This window comes from Ostrea edulis, chromosome 5 (assembly GCF_947568905.1).
Source record: "Ostrea edulis chromosome 5, xbOstEdul1.1, whole genome shotgun sequence".
In the NCBI taxonomy this organism is placed as follows: domain Eukaryota; kingdom Metazoa; phylum Mollusca; class Bivalvia; order Ostreida; family Ostreidae; genus Ostrea; species Ostrea edulis.
In genome coordinates this window covers 81,150,729-81,163,042 of record NC_079168.1, presented here as the reverse complement: position 1 = coordinate 81,163,042, position 12,314 = coordinate 81,150,729, and the positions used below count along the sequence as shown (strand labels likewise).

Here is a 12,314-nt window from a genome sequence, read left to right as displayed (position 1 = left end):
GTGACTATGTCTTATATTATATATATATATAATGTGGGGAAAGTGAAGGAAGAAATCGGCACAGTTGCTAAATAATTCAAAAGAATAAAATACAAAATTTTCAGATGATAATCAACGATCAGTTCCTTCTAATACTTTCACCTTGCGACTCTTCTGGTAGTTTCTTGAAGACGTTGATTATTATGTGACAATTTTGGATTTTATTATTATTGAGAGTAGCTATTATTACTATGGTTACATAAACTTCAAGTAGGAAATAAAAAACCTAGTCTGCTGTTGATATATAAAGGATCTCAAATTTGTGTCTTCATAGAAAAAAATCGTAATTTATTCAGCTTTTTGGACCTTGTTTATGGATCTTTTACTTACTTAGAAGGGGCAGCATTGAAATAGAGGCAGGTAACTGTTGAGCCCGAGGTGAGATATATACCTGTCTATCTTATTTTTCTGTATAAATAACGTAAGATGCTTACATCTTATCTGATATATAATCACCTGATAAATTCATGCATGTTTTTTTTAAATAAGAAGGGGGTGTATTCCGGTGTGAAGTGTAAGAAGACACTGAATCTGGAGGTGAGTAAAAGTTGCCGTTTCCTCCCCTGGGGGAGTATAGTCACCCCACAGGCACTTGTTTCATACATGGGTCACCCCCTCCTTAATTAGTAAGGAGGGGGTGACCCATGTATGAAACAAGTGCCTGTGAGTCACCCGGTCTAATTAAAACCAGCCCCTCTTCTATCGTCGTCAAGGCCCCTGGTGACGATAGGAGAAGGGGGGGGGGGGGGGGCTGGTTTTAACCAGACTCCCTGATGACGATAGGAGAAGGGGGACTTGTTTTAATCAGACTGGACAGTCACCCAATATGCCAGTAACCTAACTTTGTATGTGAACATAATGGAAAATGAACTTTGACACACACACACACGATTTTACGTGCCTGGAGAAATTCATCTATGGGATGGAAAACCCCGTACATAATGTTACATATTCGTAAAGATCAAATACATTATGAAGTCAAATCACATACAATAGCATTATGTTTAGCAGTGTATTGTAAAACTTATAGAACAGCGCGTGCTTGCACAGCATACGTGGTAGATCTTTCAATTTTAACTTTTAAATTCAAACCAGATGCTTAAAAATGTTTTATGTACAGTGAACGTCTTTATCCGTTACACTGATTAATAAAATCAGGTGGCACCTTCTCCGTTTATCTTAAAGGGCATTGTAGATGAACTGGTCCATCTTAGAACTACGTGTATTACAAATTTTACAAAAATGATAACTTTTTTAGAACGCCCACTCACTCTCGATTAGATAAGATAAGTTTATTTCCAATTTTGGGCCCAGAGGGCATAACAGTAAGACAGTTTATAAAGAAGGAAATTCAAAAAAGAAAGAAAGTTTACAACATTAACTACAGGTTACATAAACTGCAAACTGCATGTGGATGCAGCATGTTGGGGAAACAAGTACATACATATATGAATTGCTAATCATGTATATGCACAAGTAAATGGACAGTATCAGTATTATACATGTACCAACATATGAATAATAAACTATAATGATTTTTGCAGTTTTAAAGCATCACTTCTTTTTCTGAAAGTTTGCTCTAAATATTCACTCAGCTTGACAATTACTGGTTTGTCTTCATTAATCATCAACCAAGTAAATTTGTCCTTATTTGTTAGATAGATAAAATTTTTGTTGAGCTTGTATATACCATTAAAAAACATATTTCTCTCTTCAACATAGAAAGGACAATCAGTAAGGAGATGAAATTCATCTTCTACGCAGTTAAGGTTGCATAATTCACATATTCTTTTGTTTCAAATCTTCTGGCCAGAATTGGTTTTTGTAAATTCATATCTTCCTCTTTCAATTCGAAGGTCATGTGCACTAATTCGAAATCTACATAGAGTTTTTCTTAATTCTAGGGATTCTAAAAATATATAACTTTCCATAGTAAAGTTTTCTTTATACGAAAAATATGTTGTGAGTTTTCCTGATTTCTGACCCTCTTCACGTCGTTTTGACCAGTAAAGTAAAAATTGTTTCCGTACCTGATTCTTCATTTGTTTTTCGAAAAATGAGAATTTGATATTTTTACAATTGGGTACCAAAATGCCCATTTTTTCCTTAAAATAACTAATGTTTTTGTACCAACAATTTATATTATATGAATTCAGATTGATATTCTCTGTATAAGCACTGTATAACAGGGATGATTCTGGGCAATTCTCAAGTCTATGCCAATATAGTAAAATACTTTGGATTATAGAGCAGAACATAGGATATCTACCCAATTCAGAGATTATTGCAATATTAGTACTTCTTTTACCGGCACCCAGTAGATGTTTACAAAACTTAATATTCAGGTTTTCTCCCAATTTTTAAAGATATCATATAAATCTCTGTCTTTTTCAAGCATACGTGCTGAAAGTGTTCCCCATATCTCGCAGCCATACAAGGCGATGGGTTTTACCATATGGTCAAAAAGATGCAAAAATGTTTTAATTGGTGGATCGATAGATTTGATGTCTTTATAAAGTTTGAATGAGGCCTTAAGAGCTTTATTGTATAGATCAGATTTTGCTTCCTTGAATGAACCACAGGATGATAATATTACTCCTAGATATTTATATTTGTTAGTACATTCAATACATATGTTACCGAACACAAAATTTTCTTTAATTAGGTGTCCACTTTTATTAAAAATGACTACTTTTGTCTTATTGGTATTAATTTCTAAGCACCAATCGTTGCAATATTTTTCAAGTAAGTTTAGTTTGTTTTGTAGTCCATTCTGGTTTTCTGAAAGCAGTACAAGATCGTCCGCATATAGAAGAGAGGTGATTTTCTTTCCAGAAAGATTGACAGAGCCAATGGTTTCTTCATCCAGTAATTTAGAAAAATCGTTCAAAAATATTTTTAAAATATTTGGGCTTAAGACATCACCTTGTCGGACTCCTATCTCTGGTGTATATGGAAGGGTTAACTTGTTCCCTACTTTTATGAAAATATTGTTGTGCCTATACATACTACATAATATGTTGTAGAATAAACCATTGATATTTAATTGTAGAAGTTTTAGTTTAATGCCTTCATGAATGACGGTATCAAATGCCTTGTGAAAGTCTACAAAACATGCAGAGAGTCGTTTATTGCCAGTGTTAATGTATTTGTCAATTAAACAGTTAACTACAAATAAATGGTCTGATGTCCTGGATTTTTTTGAAAATCCTATTTGACTCTCGTGTATTATTTTGTTTTCAGTTAAGAATGTATCAAGCCTGCCGTTTAAAATGATATTAAAAAGTTTCGCTATGCTGTTAGTTATAGTTATTTCTCTATAGTTTGGGGGGAGCTTTGGATTATCCGATTTAAAGATGGGTGTTGTATAACCTTCTAACCTTTTTTCTGGATAGATTCCTGATGTTAAGACCATATTGAATAGTTTTGAGATACAGGGATTTATATATATTTGAGCTGCTTTTATCATTTCATTTGAGATGTTGTCTAAACCAGGACTTTTACCCGACTTTAAAGTAGATATGGCCTTTTGAATTTCAGACAAAGATATCTTGAAATCCAATTTGCTAAAAGACTTACAGGTCTGGCTGTTTTTTAGTTTATTAATTTCGGCTTCTATAGTCTTAACTCTGTCCTTGTAATGATCTGGTAATTTAGATAGAGAAGTAAAATAGTCAAACCATGTATCCCCATCAATACACTTCTCTAAATTGTCCTTTTTCCCTTCATTTTCACGAAGCGATTTGACTAATTTCCAATATTCTTTAGGATTATATTTCATTCACTTGATCTAGTTTATCTAGAATACCCTGCCTGAATTCTCGCTTTTTACGTTCCCGCAGCTTGGCATATCCCTTATTTAATTTGGAAAAGGAACCTCGTAAGTAAGGGTTATTGGGAAATCTTGAAAGTAATGTTGCTTTCTCAAATAAGTATTTTCTCTTTTTTGTAAGGTCGGAATCAAACCATTTTTTATTGGTTGTGTTTCTATGCTGTGTTTTTCTTTGTAAAGATAGTTTAGCTACTGTTTAGGATTTTGTGAATGTCGTTGGTGGCCTTGTTTATACTTTGTTCATTATACTCTATTGGTGTGTTTAAATAAAGCTTTATATCATTCTGGACGGTTGGATGCATGAAAAAATTTTGAAAGTTTCCTACAGATAAACTATCCCAATTGTATCGTTTGGGCATCTCCTGCATGTTGTCACATGTATACTCCCTTTCAAATGATGATAAAAGTTTCATTGAGATTTTACAATGGCAGTCAGATAAAGGTAAAAAATCAGATACATGTACATACAAGACATCTTCTAACAACTGTTCAGATACAATGAAGTAGTCTATCACACTGGAACCAGCATAATTATGACATGTAAATTTCCCATATATATCACCAAATGTTCTACCGTTGGCTATTCTAAGCTTGTTTACAATGCATAATTCTAATAATTCTTTTCCTCTACTATCTAAAGTCTTATCTCTACTGTGTCTTTCCCAAACTGCTACATCCACATCATAGGCATCGTCATTAACTGGAATGTGTGAGGCAGAGTCCCCTTTTATATAGTCTAACTCCATACCTGTTCTTGCATTAAGATCACCTGTTAATATTATATCACCTAAGTTTCCATATTTGTTTATTATGTCTTGTTCTATCTGCTCAAGTATATCAGTGTTTTGTTTTTTATTGAAACTTGAAGTTTTGGGGGATATATATGCTAAACATAAATAAATATCCTTATTTTTTAAAAAAAATGAAAAAAAAACTCCTTTTTTAGTTTTAACCATTGATATTCTGTGCTCGTATTTGGTAATATTGCAATGCCTTTTCTAACACCTCTCTTCACTAAGATTCCTAATCCACCAAAAAATCTATGGTTTAATGATTTTCCCCTACAAATTGGGTAATACACAAAATCTGTGATTTCAATACGAGTATCATATCCAATATGGGTTTCAGTTAGTAAGACTATGTCGTGATTGTTCACTTGATCAATGAATAGTTTCTCTGTTGATTTATTTATATAGTCTGAGATCATGCCTCCCACATTCCAGGTACAAATGTTCAAGCACGTTTCTATTCTACTCATTATAGAGTTTTGTGCAATTGTTGTTCAAAACGTTAGGATAAAAGAAAAAATGAAAAACGATATGAAAAAATATTGATAACAATAATCAGACGTAAGTATAAATGATTATAACTTGATTATTTTTGTGAGTTACATAGGCAATCATAGACAGAAACAAAAATGTTCAAATAGAATTGTTAAAACAAAAATGTGAAGGTATAATTGTGGGACTGATATACCTCCATATTGATAGACTAGGGACGGCTTCAACAAAAGTAAGAAACTACAATTTATCAGTATCAGACTAGATAGGACGTGACACAAGAATAAACAAGTACGGGTATCCGCCATTATCTAGCCAACATTTACTTTATAGAAATCATTAGTAAACACAAAAGTTCACAGTTATCACGATGATTTCACGTAAATTGTGAAAGTGGATTTTCCACGAAATCTGATTCACGTGTCCATCCATGATATTACGTACGGTATCAATAATTTTGAATTTCATACAAGTCCAATACACATTTTTCATTTTATACACAGGTGCTTAAATTTTTTCTTATCCTTTGTGAGAGGGTACAAGAAAATAAACAACCACTTTTTAAGGTGTCAATGAACCATGATGACGCTATATGTGACAGAGGGTCACGTTGGAAACGGTCGGGGGGGGGGGGGGGGGGGGTAGGTGTATAACGTACCAGGAAGTCCCCAGAAATAGTGTTTAATATCTTCAAAGTTTTATCCTCAAATCTGTGAAATTAAATATTTAATATTTAACATTCCTTGACATGCACTAACCGGTCGGGGTGGCCCATAACTTGACACCGAGGCTTGTATCGTTAAGAAGTTTACTTTAAACAACATATATGAGCGATTTTATTTTCAAATATATCGTTCGTTGTGAATGTTGGGGATAAGAATTAGATGTCTGATACCCTCTCTCGACAAACGCCGTTGCCTTCAGACAAATCTCTGTTATTGAGTAATAGTAGCTGTCATTTTAATGTCAGAAATCTGTGAGTTACTATTTCAGTGGTAAAATATATAGTTTATTAATTTTGATATTAATAATATTTGTGTTAGAAACCTTATCCCGAGGCTCTGATGAAGCAAAATTACGTTCTTGACTCCTCGTACAAACATTCATTTCTACACTACTCGTACTGTATATTCAACAAAATAAACTTTTCAGATTCAGAGCTAATTATTGCTGAGCTGATTTTTTTTTTTTTTAATATCTTTCTGCATTGATATCGCATATACGATAACATTTCACGAAACAGAAATCGGGTCACGAAGGGAAAATATTCCGGTAGTTAGAACGATTTCATTCGAGACTATGGACAATTTAAAAAAACAACAACCCGTAGTTGATAACATGTTTTGCTATATATCTCATCCCTTAAAAAACAATTGATTAAAATACTTAATGTGTTATAAAAATCAATTGAATTAAGATTGCTTAAGCATGCACGTGACGTTAAACTTTGTTATTTAGTTCATTCTGTGAATGAGTCTACATGTAAACAGCTACAAGGCACGACCTAGGGTTATAGGGAGTAACTTTGTGTTAGTAATATATGACAATGAAGCCGCAGTTTTGAAAGCGGACCCTAAAGTTTCGACTCAGTTTGCAACCCACCCTCCCCCCTCAAGTGATCTTTATTCGGTTGAAGTAATTCAAAATCGTCAATCTCTGCTTTAAACAATCCTACCGCTGAAAACTCCTTCATTAGGCCCCCACGGCATTGCAGCTGAAAACAAGTACAACATCAGTAATTTAATGTTAATCCAAAGCCTGGCTCAAGAAAATCATTTCATCCTCAAATTCTATATTACTTACAACATCCGCCATTGTTGACAGGTTGAGGTGTATGGAGCACCAAATTAACATAAATTCAAATAATTGAAGATACCTCCAATTATTTGAAGATATCATCAATTCATTTGATGCGCGCAACAATTGAATTAAAGATCTTTTCAAATAATTAATGATATCTTCAATTCTGAATTATTGCGCTTATTAATTCAATTGATGATAGCATTAATTCTTCAGCTGAATTGATGCGCGCTTTGAATTAACGATCTCTTCAAAAGAATTAATGATATCAACAATTGAATTGATGCGCGCTACAATTCAATTGAAGAGAGCAATAATTGATATAATGCAAGCATTAAATCAATTCACGAGAGCAATAATTGAATTGATGCGCGCATTAATTCATTTGAAGATAGCAGTAATTGATTTAATGCGCGCATTGATTCAATTATTGCTCTCTTCAACTGAATTAATGATATCATTAATTAATTTGAAGAGAGCAATAATTCTTTTAGAGAGAGCAACTAGGAAATTAAAGATATCTTCAATTCAACATATCCACAATTGAATTAATGATATATCTTTAATTGAATTGTTGCTCTCTTTAAAAGAATTAATGCGCGAATTAATTCCTTATACAAAAGCATTGTAAATGATTTAAAGATATCTTCAATTGAATTAAAGAGATCATCAAATTATTTACACCGAGCTCTAAATTAATTATTGCGAGCAATAATTCTACTAAATTGATGTTCTCATCAATTGAATTGAAGAGAGCAGTAATTGAATTGAAGCTCGCATCAAATCTATTATTGCTCTCATTAATTACATTAATGCGCGCATCAACTGAATTGAAGAGAGCAATAATATATTTGATGCGCGCATTAATTTATCTATTGCTCTCTTCAATTCAATTGATGCGCGCATTAATTCAATTGATGAGAGCAATAATTGATTTTATGCGCGCATTAATTCAATTAAAGATATCTTCATTATTTGAGTTTATGTTAATTTGGCGCTCCATAGATTTTTCAGAGAAAATATAAATTTTCAATGAAAGTTACGTCATCAGACAGGCGACAGGTTGTTTACATCATAGATGCTGATATCGTTGACAAAATATCTAAGTAGTCTTTGGTGATCAGGCCTTACAACAAATTGTTGGAATCTCCGTAGGCACGAATTGTGGTCCTATATTAGCTGACCTGTTTTTATAGTCTTGTGAGGCAGATTTATACAAAATATTAATAAAATTCTGTGGCCTTCAACTCAACATCTAGATATATCGACAACGTTTTATCTATTAACTTTGTTGATTTTCATTCATACATCCAAATGAACTCGAAATAAAGGACAACAAAGTCTTCCATATCTGCATTTAAAATCGTATTTGGATATTTTATTGAACGTAAACCGACAAACGGAATGACTTCAACATCTCCATAGTAAACATGCCATATATTTTCCACTGTAACCTGCATATGGTGTTGATATTATACGCAAGAGCATGTTCTGCGCATGTCAATTTTTAAATCGAGACAAGCTGCTGACAAATAAGTTGATGTTGCAGGGGTTTCAACAATTTAGTTTGAAGTCAGCATTTGGTATATTCTATGGTCATTATAATAATCTACTTTACAAAAACAGCTTGTTGTTAGGTCGATTGCTGTCTGATTTGTTTCATACCGATTGTTAGGCCGTTCTGTACATACTAATGTTGATTACGAATTATTCTGTTTACCTGATCAAGATATGGGGCTCAAAATGGGTGTGATCGGTTAACAGGATATGTTTACTCCCCCTTGGCACCTGATATCACCTCTGGCGTGTCCAGAGGTCCATGTTTGCCCTGCTTCGCTTCCTCGTTTTCAGGCTGTCCAGCACCCTTGGACAAAAAATAAGGGCAAATTTTAGGGGTAAAATTTTAAAAAATTAGGGCTAAAATTAGGAATTTTTAACCAAATTGCGGAAGTTTTAATTATCTAAAAGGACTTACCTTGTCAAATTTGACAATAAAGAAACTCACATGACACATTAATAAGATGTAAGTACAGGAAGGGCGTATTCCAGTGTTCCATGGTCTCAGCTATTATAGGCTATAACCTAAAATCTCAACTCTTTATCACAAAGTCACAACCAATAAACAAGCTTGACACATGGATCAACAGGTCAACTGCCTTTCACTGCATCAGCATTATCTGAATAAGAACTGCAATCTACGTTAATAACACACATTTTGTATGAATGCATTTTGATTTTTCAAGACTGATAAAAAAGTAGGAATTGACATGAAAAATAAGGGCTTTTTTTAGGATTTCCCCTTGAATTTTACATTTTTTTTTTTAGGAATTTTAGCAAAACTGAATTTTTTTTAGGAATTTTAGGGCCGCTGGACAGCCTGCGTTTTCAAGCCCCATCAAAACGATGCAATCAATTCTTCTCGGCATCTATGATGCAGTTTGAAATCAAAAACTTCAGAATTTATGATCTGTAGTGAAAAATAATAATGCAGTTTTAGTTGAAAGATCACCTTCAAAAAAATTAAAGCCATGCTATACTCGAAACCATGGTCTCCAGTCCCACACCTTTATTCACGGATCTACTCGGCTAGAACCCCGTGGAGATCCGGGTTAGAATAGGTCCTCAGTACCCCTTGCTTGTCGTATGAGGCGACTAAATGGGGCGGTCCTTCGGATGAGACCGCAAAAACCGACGTCCCGTGTCATAGCAGGTGTGACATGATAAAGCTCCCTCCCTGCTTACAGGCAGTAAGTGATGAACATAGGCCTAAATTTTGTAGCCCTTCACTGACAGTGGTGACGTCTGCATGAGTGAAAAATTCTCAAGCGGGACGTTAAACAATACACAATTAATAAATCTAATCGGGAGGCAATGATTTACAATGATAAGAAATATATTACCGATATTTTTCTACTTATGTGTTTCAAAAGTAGTCATCCATTAAGACGATGTTTTTATTCTATGTGCTTGTAAAATGTGTTTACATTTTATCAGACACGCCCACAAGCCATGGACCCATGTAGCGGTGCTCAGGATATCATGAGGTGTGACCTCTGCGACACAACAGCGGTACACATGCACTGCGGGACGTGCCTCACCAACCTGTGCAAGTCCTGTGTTGGAGACCACATCTCAATGGAAGAGTCCATGGATCACAAAGTTGTGAGATATCAATCCAGAAAATCCGGGTCTTTGTACATGTCATGTGCATCTCACAGGGCGAGACGATGTGGGGTGTACTGTTCACATTGTGACAAACCCGTCTGTTCTGTCTGCCTAGCGTCTGGCGATCACACGGGTCACACAGTATCACAGCTCCTAGACGTTTTCAACAGCAGAAGAGGATCGATACTGAAAGAAAACAGGGATCTGGAAGACGACATTTTACCAACCTACGAACAGGAAGCGTTGGAGGCCAAGAGCAGAATGAGTTTGCTTGAGAATCAACACAGGGACCGTTTAGCATACATATCGGAGCATGGCCTGAAATTTCACAAGGAAGTCGAAAACGTTGTTACTGATCTCAAACGACGAGTCAGCGAAGCGAAGCGGCAACAGCTGGAGACTCTAGAGAAACATTTGGCTGAAATTTACCAAACAATCTCTTTGATTCGACAAACAGTAAGTGAAAACGCAGAAATGTTGGAGTCATTGGAACTTTCTAAAAGTTTTCAACAAGAAAACATGAATGAATTTAAACTCCCCCCTCCTAAGTATTGTCCGTCTTTACCCCAGTTTAAACCAAACCAAATCGGAATAGAGCAGTTATCCATGCTATTTGGAACTTTGTCGAAAACTCCATATAACGACATAATCACGGAAACGCCAACAACCGGCGCCACAGATAATTCTCCGAGTACTGAGAACGAATATATCTCTGATCTAGAGGATCCAATCAACGAACCAAAAACCACCGAGCACCACTTCTTCAATCAAAAACATGGTGAAGCAGAAGAGCATGTCACAGATATGACTGAATCAGATCATGAACCCGAGGTTTATGTTCCAAACTATCGGATTATGAATAAAACAAAGAAAGAGATTAGAGCACCAGGTCCTTCTCCAAAATTACCGGAAGCTGATCCAGCGCCAAACACTCGGTCCAAATTACCGGAAGTTGATTCAGCGCCAAACACTCGGCCCAAATTACCGGAAGCTGATACAGCGCCAAACACTCGGCCCAAATTACCGGAAACTGATACAGCGCCAAACACTTGTCCAAAATTACCGAAAGCCCAATCCGTACCACCAGTGGTCAAAGAACCACATAATCGTGATCCCAGTCAGACATCGCTTAAATCTGTCAATTCGTCTGTCGAGAACTTTTTCGTGGAACCGATAATACTTGGGACGATGGACACCGACTACTCAATGTTGTACAACGTGACCGGTCTTAGTTGCGAGGAGATATGGACTAGCGGAAATGGCCGTTTCATGAAATTGTATAGCATCAGTCAAGGTCTTCTACTAAAGAAAGTTAGAACGGAGTCAAAAAATACTCCCACAGATATCGCTGTAACGAACAACGGGGATTTAGTGTACACTGACGGGGAGAGAAAGACGATCAATGTTCTGAAGCGTGATACGATAGAGGAGATGATCAGACTGAAGAACTGGAAACCTCTCAACATCTACAGCGCCTCCTCTGGTGACCTCCTCGTCACGATGCACAGTGATGACTATAAACAGGCAAAAGTCGTTCGTTACTCTGGATCCGACGAGAAACAAACCGTTCAATTTGATGAGCGGGGCAGGGCTTTGTACTCCTGTAACAGCAAAATTAAATACGTCACGGAAAACGAAAACTTAGACATCTGTGTGGCTGATCAAGGAGCAAAAACGGTCGTAGTAGTCAACCATGCCGGGAAATTGAAATTCACGTACACTGGACATACTCCTGCTCCCAAGAACAAATCATACCGTCCGTATGGAATCGCCACAGACAGCCGCGGAAACATTCTTACAGCAGACGATTACAATCAGTGTGTTCACGTCATTGACCGGAATGGGAAGTTCCTCGCATACATAGAGTGTGGATTACGATATCCCTGGGGACTTTATGTAGACACAAACGACAACCTTTTGGTTGCAGAGGATACCAAAGTTGCAAAAATTCGTTATCTGAATTAGAAAGTCTATCAACTGCTTATCTTTTAGTGCAAAATATGCGTTATGCCACAGGGGCTCGTCACGAATTGACCCTCTCTATTCTATATTCACACTGTAAATATAGAATAGACGATGTCAAATGTTAATATCACAAGACAAAAGTTTCGTTACGAGCCCCATGTGGTTATGCTGGAAAATTTTCCTCTTCCTCAAATCACTTGAATTTCAATGAAAATTGATTTGCACATCTGGAT

General features: G+C 35.7%; 1 protein-coding gene across 2 annotated transcripts; it reads left to right on the top strand.

Moving 5' to 3' along the window:
* The first annotated feature begins 488 nt into the window (after window positions 1–488).
* LOC125649962 (tripartite motif-containing protein 2-like) lies at window positions 489–12,305 on the top strand. Of its 2 annotated transcripts, none has more exons than XM_048877847.2 (2): window positions 489–576; window positions 9,946–12,305. In XM_048877847.2, the coding sequence occupies exons 1-2, from the start codon at window positions 511–513 to the stop codon at window positions 12,079–12,081; spliced, it is 2,202 nt and encodes a 733-aa protein (XP_048733804.2). In that variant the 5' UTR covers window positions 489–510; the 3' UTR covers window positions 12,082–12,305. The 2 variants fall into 2 exon arrangements, with proteins under 2 accessions (XP_048733804.2, XP_056022404.1); XM_056166429.1 differs by lacking the exon at window positions 489–576 and adding an exon at window positions 5,012–5,220.
* The last annotated feature ends 9 nt before the right edge of the window (window positions 12,306–12,314 follow it).